The sequence below is a fragment of the Suricata suricatta genome, chromosome 8 (assembly GCF_006229205.1).
Source record: "Suricata suricatta isolate VVHF042 chromosome 8, meerkat_22Aug2017_6uvM2_HiC, whole genome shotgun sequence".
Taxonomy (NCBI): domain Eukaryota; kingdom Metazoa; phylum Chordata; class Mammalia; order Carnivora; family Herpestidae; genus Suricata; species Suricata suricatta.
Window position 1 is genome coordinate 98628884 of NC_043707.1, and position 25041 is coordinate 98653924.

Below are 25041 nucleotides of genomic sequence, written 5' to 3' on the forward strand. Positions count from 1 at the left end.
GGCGGCCCCTCTCGCGGCGGGAGCACCGGGGGCGGCGGCGGCTTCGACCCCCCGCCCGCCTACCACGAGGTGGTGGACGCCGAGGTGAGGAGGGCGACCGTGACCCCGCGGGAGAGGCCAGTGGTTGGAGTTCCGCGGGCTGGGGGACACACCCCACTGGGCTGGGAGTGCGGAGGGCGTTTGGGGCGGGGGTTGGCTCGGAAACGGAGAGAATGGAGTCCCGGGCCTGGCGGGGGCGGAGGTCACCGGGCCGGGGTCAAGTGGGGAGAGGGACCCCTCCGGGAGGGGCATGCATGTGCATTAGGGACACGCGACGGGGCTGTGCGGCCGGGTGGGGAGGGGGTCTTGTGGCCTCCGGACTCTGCACGCCGCAGGACCTGCCGGTCGGGGATGGGAAGGAAAGTCCAAAGGCGTGCATCTGCGATGCGGGAGGATCGACTCGGTAGCCTGGAGTGTGCGATGGGGAGGGCGCGTGTGTTAGGGGTCAGAAATGGGGTACTCGTAGGCGAGGCTGGGGTCGGCGATTTCGTGGCACCCGCTTTCAGTGAAGGATTAGGGGAAGCACCAGGTTCACAGTCGGAGAGAGAGTGGGATGGGCTCGCCAGAGTAGCGGCCTTTGCTAGGGTCTAAGAAGGACTTCTGGGGTTAGGAATGGGGTTTGGGTCTTAGCCCAAGAGCCAGAAAGAGAGGACATTGGACGGCGTCTAAAAATGAAGAGGGACTGGTAGGGACCAGGGTTGAGAGGAATTGATGCAAGGTGGGGGAGGGGGCTAGGTTCAATAAAGTCTGGGCTGGAGGGACCGACGTTAATAAGGCCAGTGGGGACTGGAGTGAGGAGGTTAGAGGTAAGAGGCCACGCCGGGAGTGGAAGAGGCCTGGAATTGAACCATGAAGCTGGGACCAGGTCTAGGTAAGGGAAGTACTGGTAGCAGGCAAGGTCAGAAATGAGGGGAAAAGTCATACTCAGGGTACTGTGCAGAGGGACAGGGGACACGATGGGACAGAAATGGGAGGAGTGGAGGCATCTGTTAAGGTGAAAAAGCCATCTAGGCGAATGGCTCTGATCAGAGATCTCAAGTCTGGATGGAAAAAATCATCCTGTTTAGTTTGGGGTGCAAGCAAAGACCATGGGGAAGAAAACCAACTTTAACTGCAGTTTTTTAAAAAGGATCAACCAGAAGCACCAGTGCTTGTGAAATAATTACTCTGCAGGAAAATGGCAGCTCACATCAAGAATTTTGGTCAGATTCATCGAATAGTGCGTTTGGGGGGTCAGGTAGATAGCGGGTTGGCCCCTTCCCAGAAGTGCACAGATCTCCCAGATCTCAGATTAGTGGGCTTGTGCTTTTAAATTAGAGATTTGAATTTGCATAATTCTTAATGAAGATAAGCCTTCCGAAAGCATTTTTCCTAAATTATGTTATATCCTTTTAATTACATGCTTCTGCAGCAATTGCTTGGGCTGAAGTCACTTGGGGGAGAAGGTGCCACTTCAGAAAAAAAACGGTTTCTTCACAAGATTTCTTAGGCTCCCAGATTTCCACACATTTGAGTTGTCGCCCTCCATTAGTCTGTAACTTGGATCTATGATTGACTAGTGTGTGAAAGTAAAGATCGTTATTATTCCTGATTTGGGGAAATGATCCCACAGAATTAAGTAACTGTCCTTAAGTCACTTTAAGAAATGAGCTTCTGTTTGCTCCCCACCCCCACTCCTCTACTTGCTCCTTCCAGTTTTGACCCAGTTTTGAAACCAAGAAGGAAGCCATTGCTTTTTCTGCAGGTATTTGTCTTAATCTGGTTTGCTGTATCCTCATTTTGTGAGAAGTCTTATTCTTTGTTTCTTTTGTCACACCTTCTGATTGCCTATACTTGAAAAATCAACTTAAATAGATGCTTGGTGGTACTTCAACCTTAGCTGTACTGTCTAGAGGTTTGAGTACAAAGAAATGTGACTGGCATCTTTTCATATGAATGACAGGCTGAGTTGTTTGATTTCAGGTAAAACCTAGAGAATGTTTATCTTTTTTGAAGAGTTGTGTCAAGTTTTCATTTCCTCTTGACCTGTGGCTTTTTGGCCTGGGGAGGCAGCACCATTTACTTTGGAAAGTTCAGGAGGGGCTCGTGGCTGAGGCTACTCTACCCAGAAGCATGTTGGCGGGCTATAATGAGATGCTTTGCTGGCACACAGGAGCCTGGTGAGAACGGTTAACCCAAATTCTGCCTGGATTTTTACAGATCTTCTGCCTGCCACCTGTGTAGCTAGCTGGTTGGTCATCTTGGTGTAGACAGCAGGAAACTGAGGCTTCTGATCCTGGGAGAGGTGCTGATGTTGACCATCTCCAGCATGTCGGGCACTGTATAAGGTGCTTTATACATTCATAACATCACTGTTGTTTGAGAGATATGATTCATTCATGGCCGTCTGGATTTGAACCTGGCGCTCTTAGGGCTTCAAAGGCAGTGTGCTTTTTTACTCTGCTCTACTCATGGTTTTAGGATCAGACTCATTTTAAGATAAGAAAAGAGGAGGGGAAAAGACAATTTTGAGGCTGATGAACTAGTCTAGGAATGATGTGGCCAAGCACTGAATCAAGACATTAGGAGGAGAATAATGGGTGGAATGAAAGGTTCGTGGATCTTTAAAGTGGAAGACTTCAGAAACAAAGAATTTGTTCAGTGCTTTTGTTTAAGCAAACGGCCTGGCAGGGCCCAAAAGGGAAGTGACTTGTCCCCACAGAGCCAGGTCATTGAAGAAATGGATCTAGAACTCAGGCCTTCTCACTGCACGGACCATGCACTTTCCTCACTCCCCTACTTTCCTTTCAGATGAAGAAGGGTCAAGGCTGCAGCAGAGAGGTAATGGGGAGGAAGGCAAGGGAAGTGCAACAAACTGGGTGAAGTTTGTCAGCTCTTGTATAACCTACCTGTTCCATTTCTTTAAAAAAATAAGTACCTTATTTTAAATTCTGTACAGTTATTTTTGGTGCGTAGGAAATTTCAGTTTTAGTGTCCTCTTCAGAACGTTTGGGGATAAACAGATGAAAATAGAAATGTTAGAAAAGAAAAAAAAAAGATTACATTTGTAGTTTGGGGACCGGCAGTAAACATTCAGTGCCTTCTGTGTTCCCTGGGGGTGGCAGTCGACTAGTGGACCTGAAGGTTACATTCTGGTAGGTCTCGGTGCAAGCTTCTCATTTTACAAGCGACTTCCCAAGGTCATGTAGTTAGTTAGGGAAATCAGTTTAGTAATTTGGGCTCATGCTGTAATTAGGATTTGGTTTAAAAATTAAATTTTGGAAAATAAAAGCAGTTCACTTCTGGTTCCGAAGAAGCAAGAAGAATGCAGATAAAAAAACCACCCAAATACCTAACAGGAGGGGGGAAAAAAACCCATGGAGGTGATGTAGCAGAACACCTCAAACTCTTCAGAAAGCCACCTTTGCTGTACCCTCCAATTAAGTAAAGGTATTGCTTCACACAAGTTGTGTTTGGTCGCTTCTAATATTGTTGGATAAACATAATTCACGGGCTCAGTGTCTGGAAGGGACTTGGAGAAACTACTGTTTTGATTCTGAATAGCATTACTTCAAAACCTGCCCAAGGCAGATACGAGTTTGTTCTATTATTTAGGAAAATGAAATCTCACAGCTGCCCTAAATAACTTACCTAGATGTTTATCACCCCTACTCGGAATTTTTTCCTGTTTCTTACCCGGATGGCCACTGCTAAGGGCATGCCCTCTGGTTCTGTCCTTCACAGAGCTGGGGGAAGCAGTGTGATCCTTGATCTGGTCCCTGTGTCAGTAGAAATCAACTAGGTGCTGTTGTGGGGATTTTATACAATTTAACAATTGCGAAATGCACCTTATTCATTATGGTCCTGTTTTTTAGAAAATACTGAAAATGGAATTTTTTTTTTTTTTTGTAAGGAGATAATCAATTAACAGCTAGAAATACCTCTCTTTGCTCTCTGGTTCTATGATAATATCCCTAGAAGTGACATTTAATACTGTGATCTGACAAATATTGGGAACTCTGGTTTTGTTCATTTTTTAATGTGGACCTAACTTATGGAGGTATTTGTGAAAGTATGTATAAGATTTTTTTTTTAATTAAAGCCCTAGAGTTGGTCCTGTTCCAGTATATCTAAAGCACATTAATTTGTAGCTCTTTAACTTACCTCATTTCTGTCTCTCTTTTTTCCTTTGATAGTGTGTGGTAGTTCTAAATGAATTACCATTTTAGTATCATCAGTGCTTATAATATTTATTTTAAAATTCATATTCCTCAAATATAACAATCCTAGTACATTTGAGTGTGTGGTGAATATCAAATAAGTAAATTTTAGTTAATTATTAGTGATTTGAATACATGACCTTACAAATCACGGCTTACTGTGATTTAGTAAATTAAAGAAAGGAAAAAGAAGAATCCATGTAAAGGTTTGAAAGTAAGAAGTAAACTAATTCCAAAAAATCAGTTGAAAGTGATGACATAAAAATAGGGAATCTGCAAGGTTAATTAGCATAGCCTAATTTTTGAAATAAGAATTTCTTTATAATCTAGTATATGAATCTCCTTTGGGAATTAGGCCTATGCGTTCATCTAACAGTTGGCTTCTCCCCTTATAATTACCTGGCTGTATGCTGTCAGAATGAGTGTAATTTGGCACAAAGGAAGTACCTTGTGTGTGTTGGTGAGCGTAGTTCTAGTGAAATCATAGTAGGTAGTGACCATTTTATTCAGCATTTTAATACTGTTAGCTTAAAACTTGAAGCCAGTCACAATATGAGAAAAGTAAATATTTTAATTTTAACAATTTGAAGCAAGGACTTCAACTTTAATACAACTTAAATAGCAGACAGCTGTATACTACCTACTTCTATACTTACTGCCCAACTAGCATAGAACATTGGTTTTATTTGAATCAGAGTATGAGGATGAAAATTTTTCACATCCAATAAGAACTACTGTATTTAAAAAGATTTATAGTCAAATAATACTTTTTATATTTGGAGTTCGGTTTTCCAGGAAATTTTCACATGTGAACACCAGAGAGAAATAAGTAAACACATAAATACATAAAATTGAGCCATTTCAAAGCATGCCCCACACATTGAGCGCATTCACTACATGCATTTCACTCATTTATTAACTGTTTTTTAGAAACCATAGTTCAAATAAGTGTTATTATTCCATGTCCTGGCAAATTAGAAGGGGTTTCGTAGCAGTCCCAACGCGAGGTGATGAGCATTTTAGAGGCAACCATGTTTGACAGTAGTGAGAAGTGACATCAGTTCAGGGGTAAAGGAGGGGACAGGAAAACTTGAAAAGCGGACCCAACCAAAGCAGGCGGGCCAGTGTGTACCGGGCCATATACAACAGCCTGTGTGCTTCGTGACCCCAGAGAGCAGCTGGCTCTAGTGATCCTGCTCTCAAGAAAAGGTCCCAGTATACGGTTTCAGAAGGGCAGTGGGGCAGCTGGGTGGCTCAGGGCCTGCTTGGGATTCTCTCTGCCCCTCCCCTGCTTTCACATGCTCCAGCACATGTGCTCTCTTTTTCTTTCTAAATAAACATTAAAAGAAGAAGAAGAAGGATCAGGAAGGGGTGTCTGGGTGGCTCAGTTAGTTGAGTGTCTGACTCTTGATTTCGGCTCAGGTCATGATCCCAGGGTCATGAGATTGAGCCCGCCCACATTGGGCTCCCTGCTGGACACAGGGCCTGCTTGCTTTTCTGTCTTTCTCCTTTCTCTCTCTTTCTCTCTCTTTCTCTTTCTCTCTCTTTCTCTCTCTCTTTCTCTTTCCCTCCCCCCATCCCCTCTTTCTCTCCTCCCTCCCTCCCCCTGTCCCATGAACTCTCGCTCTCAAAATAAATAAACTTAAAAAAAAATGGGTCAGGAGACGCCTGGGTGGCTCAGTCGGTTAAGCATCCGACATCGGATCAGGTCATGATCTCACGGTTCGTGGGTACGAGCCCCACGTCGGGCCCTGTGCTGACAGCTAGCTCAGAGCCTGGAGCCTGTCTTTGGACTCTGTATCTCCCTCTCTCTCTGACCTTCCCCTGCTTGCGCTGTCTCTCTCTCTCTTAAAAATAAATAAAAAACTTAAAAAAAAATGGGTCAAGAATGTGTAATACAGTTTAGCAAGGAAGGAACCAGGAGGAAAGGAGAAGAAAGCTGGGCACGTGAGGAGGGTAAGCTTCAGGTGCTGGGAAATTCAGATACACAGGCATCTCCGTGGAAGGACTCTGGACTGCCAGGGCCCTGCTAAGAAAGTTGGGCTTCGTTTTCAGAAGAGTAAGTGTTTTCTCTCACCTTCCTCCTAGGGAGTTTTAGTTTCTTTTTTAAGTTGCTCATTCTCATTCTCACTATTAACAAAGGAACTTTTATTGCTTTGTATTGGAACATTTTTTTTAAAGCACAATTGGTTTATGAAAATTATTTGTTAATTAGCATGTTAGCAGTAGGAGGCATTATTTATTGTTACTGTTGATAATCTCTGTGGTGAAATTTTGGCCAAGTGGTTTGTAGTCTTTTTGTTTTTATAAAGGTATATTTGTGAGTTCACTTCTCTATCCAACAGTGGGAAACCTGGCTCCCACCGTTAGTGGTTTACTCTGTGTGTGTGTGTGTGTGTGTGTGTGTGTGTGTGTGTAAGGGAAGTGGAAATCTACTTGTTTTAGCTATTAACTTTAAGTTGGTTAATGGAACATCTAACTGCACATTTGGTTTATTTTTGTTTGTTCTGAAGAGAAGAGCTAACACACTTAAGTTGAAATTTTAGTCTGGTGATCTTTCCCGAAATTGAAATGCTTCAGCCGTGATGCAGAGGTCTGTGGCATCTTTTCCTAGGACTGCATGGATGATTGCATTTTTTCTTAAAGATGTATATTAACAGATAAGTAACCTCTTAGGTGCCCACCCAAGTCTTCTCACTTCTAAAGATGAACTTCGTTGTTCTAGCCCACAGTTTGCTTTTCTGTGGTATCACAGACCATTATTTGTGCTATGAAATTCAGTTGACACTATTTGATATACTTTCACTTAAGTTTAAGGTGTTTGTGTTAGAAATGATTTATTAAAAAAAAAAAAAAACAGGGGCGCCCTGGGTGGCTCAGTTGGCTAAGCATCCGACTGTGGCTCAGGTCATGATCTCACAGTTTGTGGGTTTGAGCCCTGTGTCGGGCTCTGTGCTGACAGCTCAGAGCCTGGAGCCTGCTTTGGATTCTGTGTCTCCCTCTCTCTCTGCCCCTCCCTCCCCAACTTGTGCTCTGTCTCTGTCTCAAAAATTTTAAAAAACAAACAAAAAAATAGTAAAAACATGGTGCTTTTTTAAAAAAAATTTTTTTAATGTTTGTTTTTTAGAGAGACACCAAATGTAAGCAGGGGAAGGCAGAGAGAGAAGGAGACAGAGAATCCTAAGCAGGCTTCAGGTTCTGGGCTGTTCAGCACAGAGCCCAACATGGGGCTCGAACTCACAAACCAGGAGCTCATGACCTGAGGCCAAGTCAGTCGCTTAACCAGCTGAGCCACCTAGGCGGCTCAGTGCATTCTGTATCATAGGTTTCCAAAATGGTTTCTGAAATTAAAATCTTTTTCAGAAAGACTTACTGCTTAGACATTCTCTTGCCAAGACTTTCAGTTTCTGCTATGTGCGCTTTTCATAAACAGATCAGCAATTTTTTTTTTTTCTTTTCTCCCTTCTTTTCGTTTCTCTCCTCTCTACTGTCAGTTTTGGTGGAAAACTGAATTGCTTTCTGAAACCTATAGTTGGAAATCTATAGTGAAACATTTCGGTAATGATTTAAAAAGTATTACAGATCCTAGAAATTATGAAGGGATTCCACACTGCAAATGGCAGCGTCATCTAGCAGTTGTTTAATTTATTCTGGGACCCTTTTCTCTTGTCTTCTCTTCTCTTGTCTTCTTTTCTTTCCATTTCTTATTGAATAGCCTGCTAATTCTAACCTAAGTATCTCTCCTGTCTCTTCTGTGTATTCCCACTGTTACTGCTCTCACCTTTCTTACCTTCATATTCCTTTCTTACCTTTCCTCTCTGCCCTTCACCGGCACCAGAAACATCTCTCTAAAATGCAAATTTTAGGGGCGCCTGCGTGGCTCAGTCAGTTAAGCATCCAGCTTTGGTTCAGGTCATGATCTCACAGTTCATGGGTTTGAGCCCTGCATCGGGCTCTGTGCTGGCAGCTAGCTCAGAGCCTGGAGCCTGCTTCAGATTCTGTGTCTCCCTCTCTCTCTGACCCTCCCCTGCTCGTGCTGTCTCTCTCTGTCTCTCAAAAATAAATAAAAACATTAAAAAATAAACTTAAAAAAATAAAACGCAAATTTTAATCCCAGGATAACCTTGCTCAAAAATGTTTGGCGCTTCCTCATGTTCACTAGGTAAAATCCAAATGCAGACTGTTCTTTTCTTTCAAGGTCTCCATTCTTACCCATCTGTTCTCATCTTCTGACTTCCAGTTTTGTGTTCTCCCTTGTGGTTCAGGGGCCATCTCTTGGCCCACTCTCCCACTCTCCAGTCTCCCTCTGCCTGGCTAAAACCAATTCGTTCTTGGTAGCTCCAAGGCCATATATCTGTTTAAGGTGAAAGTAAATTGGTCATATTTTAGTTTAAAAAGTTAGGTTTACCTTACACGTATCTGTTTTTCCACTAGGCTTGAGGAACCACAACTCTTTTTATCTCTGTGTCTCTGGCGCCCCAGCTCACAATATTTGATTGGATAGAGAGCTGAATGAACGGATGGAAAGAAAATTTTAAATGAAATAAAAGTCAAACGATATTGAAAAGAGTATTGAACCTGTGGCTTGGGAGATGGTACATTTTGTTCAGGGTTCTGTTGCTTGCCAAGTCTATCACTGGGCAAGTCAGTTTGCTCCCACTGAGTCTCCCTCCATTTTCTCATCTATAAAATAGAGGTCTTGGACTAGATCTGGGGTTAATTTTTTTCACTCATTCATCAACTTCTTTGAGAAATTAAAAGCGATGAGGCCTCTCTGAAAACAGCATATGTAAATATTCACACTTTATGTTTAGAGTAAGCTGGTGCTAGGTATTAATACTGTTATTTTGGGGTGATGGGACTACAGGTGATTCTGTTTCTATTTTTCTCAATTAAAAAAAATTTTAGAGGCACCTGGGTGGCTCAGTCAGTTAAGCACCCAACTCTTGATTTCAGCTTGGGTCATGATCTCATGGTTCTTGGTATTCTTTCTCTCCCTCTCCTCTCTCTCAAAATACATAAACTTTAAAAAAAAAAAGAAATTTTAGTGAGCTTTAAAAAAGTTTTAAGGTTTTAAATAAAACTTTATTTTAAAAGACCAACCAAACTCTGGTGTTTATTTAAATGGAAATAGCTTAAAAAAAACAAAAGGACTATTTTGTAAGTCTTAGGAAAATTTTGCCTAGACTCAAAATTAGTTTAAAATTGTGCTATTGTTTAATTTGTGTTTTATCTAACTAAAATGTAGGAAAAAAGATTACTATTTCCTACCATGTCACTGGGAACAATTTTCTTTTAATCCAGAATTATTCATATTTGATTATCTACTTATTAGTTTCCAGTTATTTTTAGTTATAAGAAAACCATAGCTTGGAAGATGTGATTCAGCAGGACTTTTCAAATTTGAGTCAGAGGTTAAGCTTTAATAGAGGTTCTGTTTGGGGGGGGGTTTAAATTTTTTAATCTTTTGCGTGTTCTCCCCTGCCCTCGAGTATCTCAGAGCGTTTGCCTTGTCGATCGGTCTTAGGGCGTCCTTTTGGATGGCTCCAGTGTGTTTTAATTGGCCTTTGGATTACCTGCCAGCTTTTAAAGATCTTCAAAGGTCTGCGACCCTATTTTGAAACCAGCTGTCTTTAGAGCAGAGGGGTGTTTGTTGGTTCTGCTTTGCCAAAGGGACAGAGTAGAGATGCACGTCTGTCTGCCCAGCACAGCCTTCCCTCGTCACCTGTTTCCTGTGACAAAGCGGTTTTACTCCTGACTGTTGGGCTCTTAGTAGGCTCCAGACCCAATCTCATCCATTGTTTCCCAGCCGCATTCCACTCCCTTGACTTTTTTCGTCACTCATGTGTACTTTGATGTACAGTGCTCTCCCATTGTCTTTTTGCACGGTTTTCAGAGGGCGGGAATGGCTGTTCCTGGTATTCTTATGAAACGGAAGATAATTAAAGAGTTCTCAGAATAAGAACTCGAGATATGTGTGAAATAATGGTACGGTTCAAATTCTAGTGATCAAAACAGACCTTCAACTAAAAATGTTAGAGCAACAGAACAGTAAATAGCCCATTTAACAAAACAGCCCTTTGTTAGTAGGTTTTTATTGAGCACTGATTGTGTGGTAGGCACTGAGCTAAAGGGGGGGGGGGCATAATGGTGAACCAGTCACACAGAGTGTCCTCACTCTATTATAGTTTGAAGTCTGATGGGTTTCTTGTGCTCTAAGTGGAATAAATTATGATGTTCTAATTCAGAAAGTAGAGGCCTTTTCGAGAATTGGGGGTTGAATATGAAACAGCTTAGATCTATCAAAAGCATTTAAATAGTGCCTCAAGAATTTTTTGTGATGTAACTTGATTTATAGTGGTGTCCATTGCCAGGAAACCAAGTGGTATTTTTCTCAAGTGATACTTCTTTAGCACCATGGAATGTACAGAATTTATATTTATTTACTTGTTGGATGATTAATATTTGTGGTTGATATTTCTCTCAACTAGTACCTCTTCTAAGAATGGTGCTAATTATTTCCGTCAGATGCTGTTACTTTTTGTCCTAAAATCATCAAGGTATATGTTTTTACCAGAAATGAGAAATTACTCCAGAAACTGGTTTGATTTCAGGCTAAACACCCCCTTATGGTTGTCGAGGATACACAAGAGGCTTTTTGAAAGCTGGAGCAATGTTGTTGGTTTTAGAAAGACTTAGGATGGTAGACATAACAGTAACTCTGTAAATGAAAATTTGTCTGGGATTAGTAACATAAGAAATCCTTAGTTTATTATTAGTATTTTGGTTTTTGTGGTCAGTTTTACATTAGAGTGGACCATCTTTCCTAAAATACTTTATTTTTTTATGTTTTTTTTAAATTTATTTATTTTTGAGAGACAGAGAGAGACAGCATGAGCAGGGGAGGGTCAGAGAGAGAGGGAGACACAGAATCCGAAGCAGGCTCCAGGCTCTGAGCTAGCTGTCAGCACAGAGCCGGACGCAGGGCTCGAACCCACGAACCGTGAGATCATGACCTGAGCCGAAGCCGGAGCCGGATGCTTAACCAACTGAGCCACCCAGGCACCCCAAATACTTTAAAACTATTAGTAGTTCTCATTTTGTAAGATTTACTTTTCATCAGTTCTGCTTTACTTGAAGTGTTTTAGGGTGTTACAGTCACATAGATTATCCTATATTTCATCATTTCTACATCATATTTGTTTTTGAGAAAATGTCAGTTATCTCTTGAGCAGTTGGTCCTATCAGTGTAGAAATTATGCCAGGCCTGTATGTGTGTATACAATTTGTACCATAAAAACAATTGGTTCATGTTACGTGTGTAGATACACTGATGTCTGTAGAGAGTAACAAGGAGGTCCTGTTTGCTATTCACCACTCTGAGGTTTTGAAGGTTGAGTATAAAACATGTCTGTGGTAGAGGAATTGCAAGCATTTGGTAAGGGGGGTCAAAGATGAGGAATCAGTGCAAAATTACCAGCAGTTCACCCAGTTCATAGTGATTATTATATTGGAGAGAAATATCAAGAATACTTAGCAAGATACACTTCATAAAACAGAAACATTATCGAACTGGGACCATTTCTTGTTTTCCCCTCTCCCTATGACAAGAAAAAACAAACAAACCCCTGAAAGTTGTAAATTTAAGGATTAAAATGGAAGATTTGTTCAGAGCTGGAAGGGACCATGGGGATCTTGTAGTGTTAAATCTTGTCAGTTTAGTGATGAGGACCTTGACCCTGGATCATTAGCAAAGTCAGGAAGGGAGTCTAGCCTTCTGCCTCTCTCTGAGGTTTATTTTGTATTCTTTATCACACTGTCTTTCTAACATTGAGGAAGTCTTTGACTGTAGGTCATCTTTAATAGATCCTTCCTCGTAAACTCTCTGTATTTTACCCACCACCATTTCCTTTGTTAGATATTAGTTTGCATCAAGTGGGCAAAGTTGACATTTGATTCATTTTCCCCTCCTCCAAATATTTATCTTGCTTTCTCACTCTGTTTTTTAATGTCCATGGTAATTGATGTTTATAAAAGGTAGTAAGGGTTGAAGAAGGGAAGGTTGAATAAGTGCTCACTTGTGAAGATGTGTGTCTGTCTGTCTACTTCACATCCCTGTAGCGCTGACCAGGATTAGTGATCTCCTCAGTCTACCCATAGTTGCACATGTGCATTGGGTACTTTAAAAATAAGCTCAATAATCAGTATGCAAATCTCTTGAAATAGTATACCGCCTAATTTGTCTTTTTTCAATGTGTATATCTTCCTTAACATTTCTTTTTCTGTGTATCAGATACAGTGTTTATTATAAATATCAATTGGGATGGGGGTGCCTGGTGGCTCAGGCGGTTTAGCATCCGACTTGGCTCAGGTCATGATCTCACAGTTCTTGGGTTTGAGCCCCGCATCGGACTCTGTGCTGACAGCCCCTGTGTCTCCCTTTCTCTCTATCCCTCATCTGCTCACACTCTGTCTCTCTCTCTCTCTCTCTCTCTCTCTCTCTCAAAAATAAACATTAAAAAAAAAATCACCTGGAATGCGTTATATGCACTTGTAGGTTTGAAATTAAACATTTTGAATGAAACCTTGGAAAGGTATCAACGTATAAAAACATAATATGTGCCTTAGATTAAATATCTTAATGAATATAGAAATAAAACAGTGTATATTGATTAACTCTTAGAGAATAACTTGAAAAAATCAGCCTTTATGCTAGTTTTCTTAGGAAAGTTGTGTCCGTGCTTTTTCTCCTAGCTGGCATGTCTTCTTACCCGCTTTTCCTTCTCTAGTGGTATTGGACCACGGGAGTTAGTCCACAGCCCTCCCTCTGTGCCCTCTGCACTTCATCCTATCTCTGCAAAGTAGATTTCATAACGGCCTGCAGTTGACAGAGAGTAATGGATGCCCTCCTTATTTCAGTCCAGCCAGTCCTGAGGTATCCCAAACGCTAGCATACCACATGTACTGTTGAGCAGGTTTGCTGCTGGTTTTCTGGTCTGGCTTGATACCTTCCATTATTTTTCCTCCCATTCATGCTTCTATTTTTTCTAGTTAAAAGTCCCTCCTTGACTTTGAATAGAGACCCTTACATTCCCCTGTCACAGCATTTATCTTTTGGTTTGGAATTGTTCACTTACTTGTCATGCAGACTGAATTGTGAGTCTTCTGAGGACAGGGTGTGATCTTATGTGTTTCCTGTAGAGTTCAGGGTTAACACTTGACACAGAAGATGCTAAATTAAATGAAAAAAATCTGATCTGGAAATCTGGAACACATTTTCCTTCATCCCCAGGTATCAGCTAGCCTCTGGAAGCTAATCTTGCCTAAAAGACCATACTCCATAGCTTGAAGGCAACATAAGCATTTTGGGAGTCGCACAGCACATTTCTGTTGTGGAACTCACCCTGTTTTACAGCTCGTGGGAAGGGACTTTTGTTGAACCGTTGCCAATGTGGTTAAAACGGGCACCATTTTGGTGCATAATAACACGTTATTATAACATCACCTTTAGTATGCAGTACTACGCCCTCTGGTTTGTAAATCTTTCTACAGCTTGCATAGAAAAGTATTGCACACAGGAAGAAACGTGATGGTTGCTGGAAGAAACTCACCTTTTTAAGCCTTAGGTAGGATGGTGTGCCGGTCTGTTCTATGGTTTTGTTGCATGGCTTCATTGAGCTCTACTTCAGCTCTACTTCAGCAGGGAGAAGATGATTTGCAGATTGTCATTTCGGGAGAAGGAAGAGAAAACATGCTACAGGAGAGTTAAAATAGGAAACTGATTTTTATTGTTTGTTTTTGTTTCAGATTCTTTTATTTGTTTCATTTATCACTGTAACAGTCAGTGATGTTACTGTTAATCTAAGTGGGTTTATTTTGAAATAAAGCTATTAAGATGTTCATTTTTTACCCCTTTTCTCATCCCATTGTAAAAAAAATGACGTGTAGAGAGGAAAGAGGAGGAGGAAAGAACAGTAGTATGGGAACCATTTGTTTAACACTGAGCAAATATTTATTGAATGTGTTTGGCTCTGGTCTGTTGTCGGATTGCTAAAACACAGTTCCTGCTTTTAAAGAGTTTCCAGCCTGTTGCAGTGGTTTTGAATGGTGGGTAGGGATGGCCAGCACCAGGTCAGAATCAGTTGGGTTGCTTTTTCAGAATAGCTTGTCCCCTGCAGAGCCTCCAGCTCTCCCAGGAGATTTGCCAGAGTAGGGAGTCGTGGGTAAGAGTACTTAATAGTGTAGTAGAAAAGGTGTGAGCTCTGTGGCCACATCCAGTGTGGATGTAATTTGATTTGTATGCTCGGTACATTTTCCCCAAGTTTTTGTCTTGAACAATTTCCACCCTATGGAAAAGTTGAAACAATAGTACAACGAACACTTGTGTACCCTTCACTTTGAGTCAACATTAGCAAACGTTTTGTGACATTTGCTTTTTCTCTCCTCTCTCTCTCTCTCTAAAGGCATGTACCCATGCACATGCACGTGCATGCGCACACACACACACTTTTTTTTCCTGAACCTTTTGAAGATAAGTTGTAAACGTCATGACACTTGACTTCTGAATACTTCAGTATGACTCTCCTAAAGACAAAGACCGTCTTCTACAGAAGCACAATACCATTATATCAGCAAAGGAATTTAACAATGATATGTTAATATTCTCCATCATTTAATTCATATTTAGATTCCCCCGCTTATACCAAAAATAGCCTTTATAGACATTTAAAAAATAACCAAGGATTGAACCAAAGAATATACATTGCATTTAGTGAGTATGTCCCTTTAATGTAGATTCTAGAATAGTCTTTATATACTTTTAGCCTTTTGATACTTACGTTTTTTAAAACAACCCAATTCTCTTATTATATTTTTTAAAGATTTTATAATTGAAAAATACGCAAGGAAGTTTTATCATTACCTGTTAAGGGAGTAAGGAAAACTAAACAAAAAATATTAACTGCTTCCATGGTGTAATTTTTTCCTCCTTAGTATGACTGCACTTTCAATCATCTTTATTCTGACTTTCACAGAATTTTAGCATTTTTAGAGCTTCTGAAAGGAACTTGGAGCCATAGGTATAAGTGTTTTCATTTTACAGATGAAAATGAAGTATGAAGGTACCGAGTCTTAAGTAAGAATGTGGTTCTCAGCCGGGGAGATTTTGCCCCAGGGGACATTTGGCAGTGTCTGGAGACAGTTTAGGGTGTCACAACTGGAGGGGTGCTGCTCGCACCTCATGGAGAGAGGCCAGGGATGCTGCTTACACACCTCACAGTGCACAGGACAGCCCCCCAGCTTGACAAAGAACTATCTGGACTAAACTGTCAGTAAGGCCAAGGCTAAGACACCCAGATCTGAAATCACACAGCTTACTGCGGGACTTAAACTCATTTCTTGACTGTCAGTTCTGTCTTCTGTCCACACATGAAAAACACAGTGCCTTGCTTCGTTTTCCTTTGATCCACGCCCCCCCGCCCCGCCTCCTCTTCCTCATTTCTTCACTCCGAACCATTTGATTAAGCTTAGTGAATTATTTTCTGGCTATGAAGGATTAAGATGGATTAGAACATATTGCTGGAAGGAGCATGGAGTATCTTTCTAAAAGAGAAACATGAAAGTGCTTTCAATGGAGTTTTGTTCATACGATAAAAATTTCTGCAGAAAAACCTTTTAAAAACCATTTGGATCATCATAATAGCGCTTCACTTCTATTTATGTGATGTTTGAGTTTATAGAGCATTTTTCACATACATTATCTTATTGAGTACTCCCCCAGACCCTTTGTATTAAAAGCAAACAAGTGGCTGTCTCCTTTTCACAGGTGAGGGAATGAAGGTTCACAGAAAGTAATATATACCGTCTGACTGTGGTCAAGTAAGTATTAGCCGGAATGCCATGAAGAGAGATTTCAGTTGAACTTTTATCTGTGCAAAAAAGGAACAAGCAATCTGAAATTGTTACAAGCTCCTGGTCACTGGACACACGTAGGCAGAGAGGGGCTCTGGGGTTTCTCTGGGGGTTTAGAAGGGATTTAAGTATCAGAGAAGAGTTTAGACACTGGAGGTAGAATAGAGACAGGATGTAGCCCCTCTCTTGGAGTTAACAGGATCTAATTGGGGCGCCAAATCTGTAAGTAGATAAAGTTTAATATGCGTCCGTATCTGGTGTTCTGCAAACAGAGGAAAGCACTTTCATGATGCTTCACTCTGCCTTTGGTAGCAGACCCTCACACCCAGTTCTCTGTGCCTAGAATCCCTTCACCTTCTCTTTCGTTTCATGAGGATTGAATTCATTGGGAGCTCGACAATGATCCATTCCCCAAAATGTATTGAGCACCTGCTCCGTATCAGGGGACTGTTGGACATAAGGCAACAGACAAAACAAAAGTCCTGCCCCCGTGGAGCTTATGTCCTAGGTTCAGGGAGGCAGGCAGCAGTAGACGGGCAGCCGAGAAGTGCTCTAGAGAAAAAGCAGGGAGTGGCGGGGCAAGCCTGCTGGGCTGGGGCTGGGGCTGGCAGGGCTGCTTTTTAGAGGAAGTTATTCATGGAAAGCCTCACTGAGAAGGTGGTACTTGAGCAGAGACCTGAAGTGGGGTGAGGGAGCCACTCGAATGGTCGTGTGAGGGGAAAGCACTCCCAAGGCAGAGTCAGCAAGCTTACTCTGTAAAGGGCCAGACGGTAAATATTTTCGCCTTTGCAGGCCGCACAGCCTCTGTTGCAGCTCCTAGGGCTCTGCCGTAGCGCCGAGGCAGCCACGGACTGGACTACATGCACCAGTGAGAGGGTCCCTGTGGCAGCAGGGGGGCCGCAGTGGCTGGGACTTGGCGTAGAGGGAGGAGCAGGAGACAAAGTCCGAGGTGAATGAAGGAGAGGGTGCATCCTCACTGGGGTCTCCGAGGCACCTCTGATGATGCCTTTTTGTCGGAAGGAGGAAGGCAAGCCTTGGAGGTTCTGAACAGGAAGATGACATGATCCAGTGGGAAGGATCCAGAGTTGGTTTTGGGGGCTTATTAGTTTAATATGCTTATTAAATATCCTAGTGGACGTGTCAAAAGAGGAAATTGGTTGGCTGCCTGGAGTCTGGGGAAGATGTCTTCTACTGGAGCTAACATCTTAGGGCCTCAGCTGAGAGGAGGTATTTAAAACCAGTAGACTGTGCCTCCCCCAGAGGGGCAGTAGCACTCCAAAAGGGACAAAAATTGGCTCTTAAGGGGTGAAAAAAACCTTAGGTATTATAGTGGTTTTCTCCAGATCTGAACCCTACCCAACACAGTCTTATTCTTTAGTATTTGATAAAGGGGATGGGATGAATGGGAAAAAGGTTTTGAAAAACCTCCTTGAAGGAGTGATAGTGAAAACAAGGTTGAGAAGCACCGCCTGCGCTGCTAAGAATCCGCATGTAGGTTTTGACTCCCCTGAAACCGCACTGCTCCTAGCCTGCCGTTGACCACAGGCCATTCCTGTACCTCCGCTGACCAGCACATGTGTGGCATGCTCTTTGTTATAGGTTATATTCTTACCACTAAGTAAACTAGAGAGAAGACAATGCGATTTCAAATCATAAGGAATACACATTGACAGTATTTACTGTATTTATTGAAGAAATCCGTGTATGAGTGGACTCACGCCGTTGAAACCTGTATTCGAGGTTCAGCTATACAAGACAACTTGTCGTGGGTAACCTTGCTTCTGTAATCATCTAAATACATGAATAACCGCTAAGAGTTATGAAAGAAGGGCCACAAGAAATGTCGGCTTTTGTAGAAAAGTTAGAAAATTCTCTGCTGCTTGTAACAGAATGAAAATGAATTCCAAGAAAAACAATTCGCAAACAGGCTCGCGACGCAGTATATTAGTAACTTGGGGACTGCTTTGTCCGTTGTCTCTCTTTTTCCAGGAAGCAGTCAGTATTTTAGGAATCATTTTCTCTAGTCTGAAATAACAGAAGGAGTATCAGATCTGTACATCATGGTCTCGGGGAATTACTTTGAAAAATATTTAGTAAACAAGACTGACAATATCAAGATTTAGTGGATTTTTTAACTTGTGACTTGGAATCAAGCGTTCATGTTTTCACATTTTTCCTTAAGTACTTGACATATAGTATGTGAGATGTTTATTGTAGATAATGGATTTATTTTTTAAATTGTAGAGAAATCAATTAGGCATCTTTATTTCTCTGTACATTAGTCGGAAATGTAGATTCTTTTTTGAGTGCATTTTTGGCTAATAAAGTAGCTCAGTAATTGAATTTTTATTAAAAGAAATGATGCAACATTGCCAGTCTCATCTCCTTTAAATTGAATAATTTTATCTGTATTTGTTGAGCAGTGGACAGATAGGAACTTATCTGTAAACTGACAGGCTGTGCCTACTTGAGTAGGTTTTGCTTCTTTGATCAAAGTGGGCTTAAATTTTAATAATACATCCTTGTTGAGTTCAAGACTTTTTTAAAACTCAAAGGTTGCAGTTTTCTAAATAAATATTAAACTCTGTGATTAACTTAAAAGTTTATGCAATGATAATTTAAAGCTCATTTGCAAGAGTTAAATAAGTTATATTGTTTTCTATACTCAGCCACTAGGTAAGGTGTTGCCTGTATTTACATTGGTTCAGCTGCACTTTTCAAACAGGCAAGTTTCTGGATACGGCAGTGACATATTGTAACATATCCAACTGTAAATATAAAAGGAAAAGTACTTTTGTCAGAATAACCTACTTGTTCAATCTAAAGATCTTTGCTAAACTGTGGAGGTAGATTTACACTATATACTTGACAGCATTTGTCAATTCCATGAAAAACTTTACTTTGAACTCCCTCAGTTGGAAATACTTAGTACTAAGTATTAAGTTGCCATTTTAAGTAGGTAAATAGTTAAGTCTCATTCTGAACAGTTTGCCAATAGATGAAATTACAGTCGCTGCTGTTTGAATTCCTAGCATGTTCATAGCACTGCAAAGTATTAGGGAGTTACAGAGGCTTTGCTTATATTTTTACCTGTGTTTATGGGCATAAGTAACATTTATTTAGAAAATAGCCTAAATTATATCCAACAATATTAATTGTTTTGATTGTACTCCTAAACGGACCTATTCAGAAACCCTAATTTAATGACATTAACTCATTTATTTTTCCTTAGATGATTAAACACACAAGATTCGGTGTGTTTTCAGGTTAAAAGTGACATTCAAGAATTGTTTGCAAGCTCATTTCTCTGTTGCCTTAGTGACAGAATGATGCATCTCTAACAAATGCTGACTTTACGCAAATATTATGAAATATTTTAAAAAATTAAGTATTTTTAAATTTTAAATGAAACTGATGGAATACCATAGTGAGAAAGACGTTGCCTCAAAAGGCTGAACACTGAGGTTTTTATTACCTAATGTACTTGAAAAATAATACTGGTTTTGAAATAATCCTCTCTGTAACCTTCTGCCTGGATTACTGTTTCCCTTAAACGTCTTCAGCTGTGTGCACCCTCATTCCTACTACAGTGCATGCACAGCACCCACCGCCTTCTCTACATTCACATTATCTTGCTCTTTAAAGACAAGAATTGTGTCTTAATCTCTCTCCAGTGCTGAGCACCTTGGCTGGAACATAGCAAGCCTTTGATAAGTGTCTTTCTAACCGATTTAGAACCCATAATCATTAATGGGTATCATTTGGATTTGGCCTCTAATGAGAACATAGTATATTACATTCCTTCGTTCTTATTAGAAGCCCAATATGTTATTTCTGTTGGGAGCTCTTTTGCAATAGGACAGTTCTGAGCTGCTTTTGTACGTGTTCTCTTGCTCAATAGGTAATTTTTGCCAAGGACAGGCTCTACTCAAAGTGATGACTCAAAATATTAAACCAACCTGAATTTGGGTTCATGTCACCATTTCCTCCTCTCTTGTGATTCCCTGTCTCTTTGCATTGGCAGCAACCTCCTGAAAATGTAGTGCTGCTCTGTGTCTTTGGTTAACCCCTGGTGTACACTATCTCTGCTCTCGTTTCTTTCAAGATTAAGAATGTTAACTGCTTAGGATGCAACATGAGGGTTTTTTTTTAGATCTCAAATATATTATTTTTAAAATTGCAGTTTTAAACCTGTCAAATGGGCATATGTATTTTTTTTATTATAGATCATTAGGTACAACCCTGTGTTTTGAAAGTCTTAGATATATTTATATACTCATGTTTAGTGACTCTAATCATTGAGTTCATTTTTGTTAATAACTTTTTAAAAGAACCGCTTTGAGATATAGTTCGTATGCCATAAAGTTCACCCTTGTAAAATATGCATTCACAGAGCTATGCAACCATCACTACTTTTTAATTTTAGAATATTTTAATCACCCCCAGAGGAAACCTTATATCCATTAATAGCCACTGCCCTTTGCTCCCTCCTCCCATCCTCTGGCAACCACTAATCTACTTTCTATGTCTGTGGATTTGCCCATTCTAGACATTTATAGAAACAATCATATAATACATGGCCTTTTATGCCTGGCTTTTATTAACATTAGTGTTTTTGAAGGTTATCCATGCTACTCCATTGTACGGATATACCATATTTATTCATATCAGTTTTGATGACATTTGGGTTTTTACTACTTTTTAAGTATTACCGATGCTGCTATGCACATTCATGTACCCGTTTTTATGTGGACACAGGTACCTTTCTCTAGGATGTCTCGTAACTGTATCAATGAGGACGATTGCTGTGTCCTATGGTAACTTACTAACCTTTGAGGAACTGCCTGACTGGCTTGCAAAGCGGCTGTGCCATTTTATAATCCCACCTGCAATGTGTGAGGAGGGTTCCAGTTTGCCCCCATTGTCACTGATACTTATGTCTCTCTCTATTTTTACTCATTCTAATGGATGCGAATGGGGCATCTTTGGGGTTTTGATTTGCATTTCCTCAGGACCAATGATACTGAGCATCTTCTCATGGGCTAATGGCCAGTGCCACTTATATGTCTTTGGAGAAATATCCGTTCACATTGTTTGCTCATTATTTTCTCATTAAAAGTTTATTTATTTTGAGAGAGAGAGAGAGAGCGAGTGAGCACAAATAAAGGGCGGGGGCATTGGAGAGACTCACAAGCAAGCTCTACACTCAGCATGGAGCCCAACAGCAGGGCAAGGAGGCGGGGCAGGGGTTCCGTCTCACCAGATCTCATCAACCAGGAGATCATGCCCTGAGCTCAAATCAAGAGTCAGATGCCTAACTGACCTAGCCACCCAGGGGCCTCCTGTTTGCCCATTTTTTATTGAAGTGTTTGTCTTTTTGTTCTTTAGTTGTAAGAGCTCTTTTTTAGATCAAAGTCTGTTGTCAGATATGAAACTTGCAAATATTCTCTCCCTGTCTGTTGATTGTCTTTTCTTTCCTAATGATGTCCTTTGATGCATGAAAGTTTTTAATTTGATGAAGTTCAAAATTCCACATTTATGTATTTTTTCTTTCAACCTTGTGTTTTTGGTGTCCTATCTAAGAAATAACTGCCTAATCCAGGCTCATGTAGATTGACTCCTGTGTTACATTTTGAGTTAATTTGAATCTGTGGTGTGAAGTAGGGTCCAGTTTCGTTCTTTTGCTTGTGTATATTCAGTTGACCCGGCAACATTTGTGGAAAAGGCCAAACTTCCTCCATTGAATTGCTTTTATGCCTTTGTCAAAGATTAAATTGCGTTGTCACCCTTGTTGAAAATCATATGACCAAAATATATGGGTTTTATTCATGAAATCTCACTTCAGTTCCATTTGATCTGTATGTTTATCTTTATGCCAGTACCACATTGTCCTGATTACTGTAGCTTTGTAGTACATTTTTTTTTTAATTTTATGTAGCTTTATAGTACATTTTAAAAGTGAGAAGTCTAGCTCCTCCAACTGTTCTTTGTTTTGTTTTCAAGATTATTTGGGCTGTTTAAGTTTTTTTTTTTTTTCCATTTCTGTGTGAGTTTTAGAGTCAGCTTGTCAGTTTTTACAAAGAAGTCAGCTGGAACTTTGATGCTGTGCTGAATCCATAGACTCATTGGGCAGGTATTGCCATCTTAGCAATGTTAAGTTCCAATCCATGGACATGTGATCTTTCCATTTATTTAGGTCTCCTTTAGTTTCTTTGCATAATGTTTTGTTTTCAGTGTATGAGTCTCATACTTCCTAATAAGTGTTTTATTCTTCTTGATGTTATTGTAAATGGATTTTTAAAATTTTATTTTAGTACCGTTCATTACTAGTGTATAGAAATGCAAGTGAATTTTACTGTTTAATAGTGTATTCTGCACCTGCAAGCTTGCTGAACTCATTTATTAGTTCCACTAGGTTTTTTTGAAGCAGAGCATCAGTGGATTCCTTAGAATTTTCTGCATACAAGATCGTGCCATCACTGAGTGTAAATAGTTTTATTTCATCCTTTTCAACATGAACAGATGCCTCTTCTTATTTTGCCTAACTGCTCTGGCCAGATACTTGATTATAAATACCCTCTTTTTTCCTGATTTTAGAGAAAAGAATTCAGTCTTTTACAATGTTAACTATAGATTTTTTTGGAGATACCTCATATCATGTTGAGGAAATTCCCTTATCCTTGTTGAGTTTTTTTTTTAATCATGATTTTGTGAATATTTTTTCTGGATCTATTGAGATTATCATGTGTTTTTTGTTATGTAGTGTATTCTGTTGGTTGGTTTTTGTTTGCTAACCAACCTTGCATGCTGGGGATAAATCACACTTGCTTGTGTGTAACCTTTTTTATATGCTGCCAGATTTGGTTTGTTAGTTGATTATGAAGGAATTTTGTATCCAAGTTCATAGAGATACTGGTTTGTCTGTAGGGTTTTTTTTCTGTGATATCTTTGTCCATTTTTTAAAAATTGTGGTAAAGTAGGCTTAACAGAAAATAAACATTTTAACCATTTTCAAGTATAGTTCTGCAGCAGTGAGTACATTCCATTTTTCTACAGCCTGCATGCCATCCATCGCCAGAATTTTTTCATCTTCCCAAATTGAAACATATACTCATTAATGGTAACTTATTGTCCCTTGCCCCCATCCCTTGGCAACCACCATTCTATTTTCTGTCTCTGTGAGTGTGACTACTCTAGTTACCTCATCAACATGGAAACATAATATTTGTCCTTCTGTGTCGGCTTATTTCACTTAGCACTGATCTCTTCAGGGTCCATGCCTGTTTTAGTATGAATCAGAATTTCCTTCCTTTTAAAGACTGAATATACTGTTGTGTGTATGTACCACATTTGGTTTATCCACTCATTCATCAAGCATCCATTGTGAGGTATCCTTGTCTGGTTTTAATATCAGGGTAATACTGGCTCCTAAAATAAGTGTGTGAAGGATTGATGTTAATTCTTCCTTAAGCATTTGATACAACTCATCAGTACCAGCATGTGCCTTCAGCTTTTCTTTGTGGGAAGCTTTTGATTACAAAGCATTCCATTTACTTGGTATAGGTCTATTCAAATTTTGTTTCTTCTTGAGTCAGTTTTGGTGGTTTATGTCCTAGGAATGTATCCCTTTCATCTAGATTATCTAATTTGTAGGCATATAATTATCAGTAGTATTCCGTACAATCATTTTTACTTCCACAAGGTCAGTGTTGATAATCCCCTTTTTTCATTCCTGATGTTAGTAATTGGAGTCTGCCGTCTTTCTTTCTTGGTCAGTCTAGCTAAAAATTTCTCCTTTTTGTTGATTTTTTCAAAGAACTAACTTGGTTTTATTCATTGTCTATTGTTTTTCCTATTCTTTCATTTATTTCCACTCTGATCCTTATTATTTCCTTCCTTCTGCTTCCTTGGGTTTAGTTTGCTCTTTTTCTAGTTTCTAAGGTTCATGGTTAGGTTATTGATATGAGATCTTTCTTATGAAAAAATTCTCCTCCAATCACTGCATCATAAGCTTTGCTATATTTTTATTTTCATTCAACTCAAAGCACTTTCTAATTTCCGTTGTGATTTTTTTGATCCATTAGTTATTTAGAAGTGTGTTGTTTAATTTTCACATGTTTTTGGATTTCCAAATTTCCTTCTGCTGTTGCTTTCTAATTTCATTCCATTGTGGTCAGAAAACACACTTCATATTATTCTAATCCTTTCAAATTTATTGAGGCTTCTTTTAGGACCTAACATGCTCTATCCCAAAGAGTTCTATAAAGGTCTTTTAGACTGAGTTAGTTTGTAGTATATTTAACTCTTCTATATCCTTGTTGATTTTTTTATCTTGTTCCACCTATTACTGAAAGCGAGGTATTGAAGTCTCCAGCTATTCTTGTTGAATGTGGAATTCTCTCTTAAATTCTGTCACTTTTTCCTTTCTTTACTTTGAGTCTCTCTTGTTAAATGCTGTTTTTTATGATCGTTATGTTTTCCTGGTGGATTAACCCTTTATTATAAAAAAATCGCTTGTCTTTAGAAACAAATTTTCACATAACACCTGTTTTTTTCTCTGATATCAGTGTAGCCAGTCCAGCTATCTTTCGGTTATTGTTTTCATGATACGTCTTTTTTTATCCTTTTATTTTATCTTCCTCGTTTATTGACTTTTTATTTAATCATTATTAAATGCCTCTTTTTATCTTTGGTAGGATGTTTGTCTTATCATCTAGTGTGATAACCTGTATAGCCACTCCAGCTCCTGTTATGTGTACATGATACATCTTTTTCCATTCTTTTATTTCACCCTCTTTGTGTCTTTGAATCTAAAGCTTGTCCGTTGTAGACAGCATATAGTTAGATCACTTTTTAAAATCCATTCTGCACATCTCTACCATTTTCATTGGAG

The 25041-nt window shown here is 39.9% G+C and overlaps 1 protein-coding gene across 1 annotated transcript in view; it reads left to right on the plus strand.

Annotated features, from left to right (window-relative positions):
- USP24 (ubiquitin specific peptidase 24) overlaps positions 1 to 25041 on the plus strand; it is a 137792-nt gene that overhangs the window by 421 nt on the left and 112330 nt on the right. The window contains exon 2 of the mRNA XM_029945824.1: positions 3 to 84. Within this exon, the coding sequence (XP_029801684.1) occupies positions 3 to 84 (82 nt within the window). The remainder of the gene's footprint in view (positions 1 to 2; positions 85 to 25041) is intronic.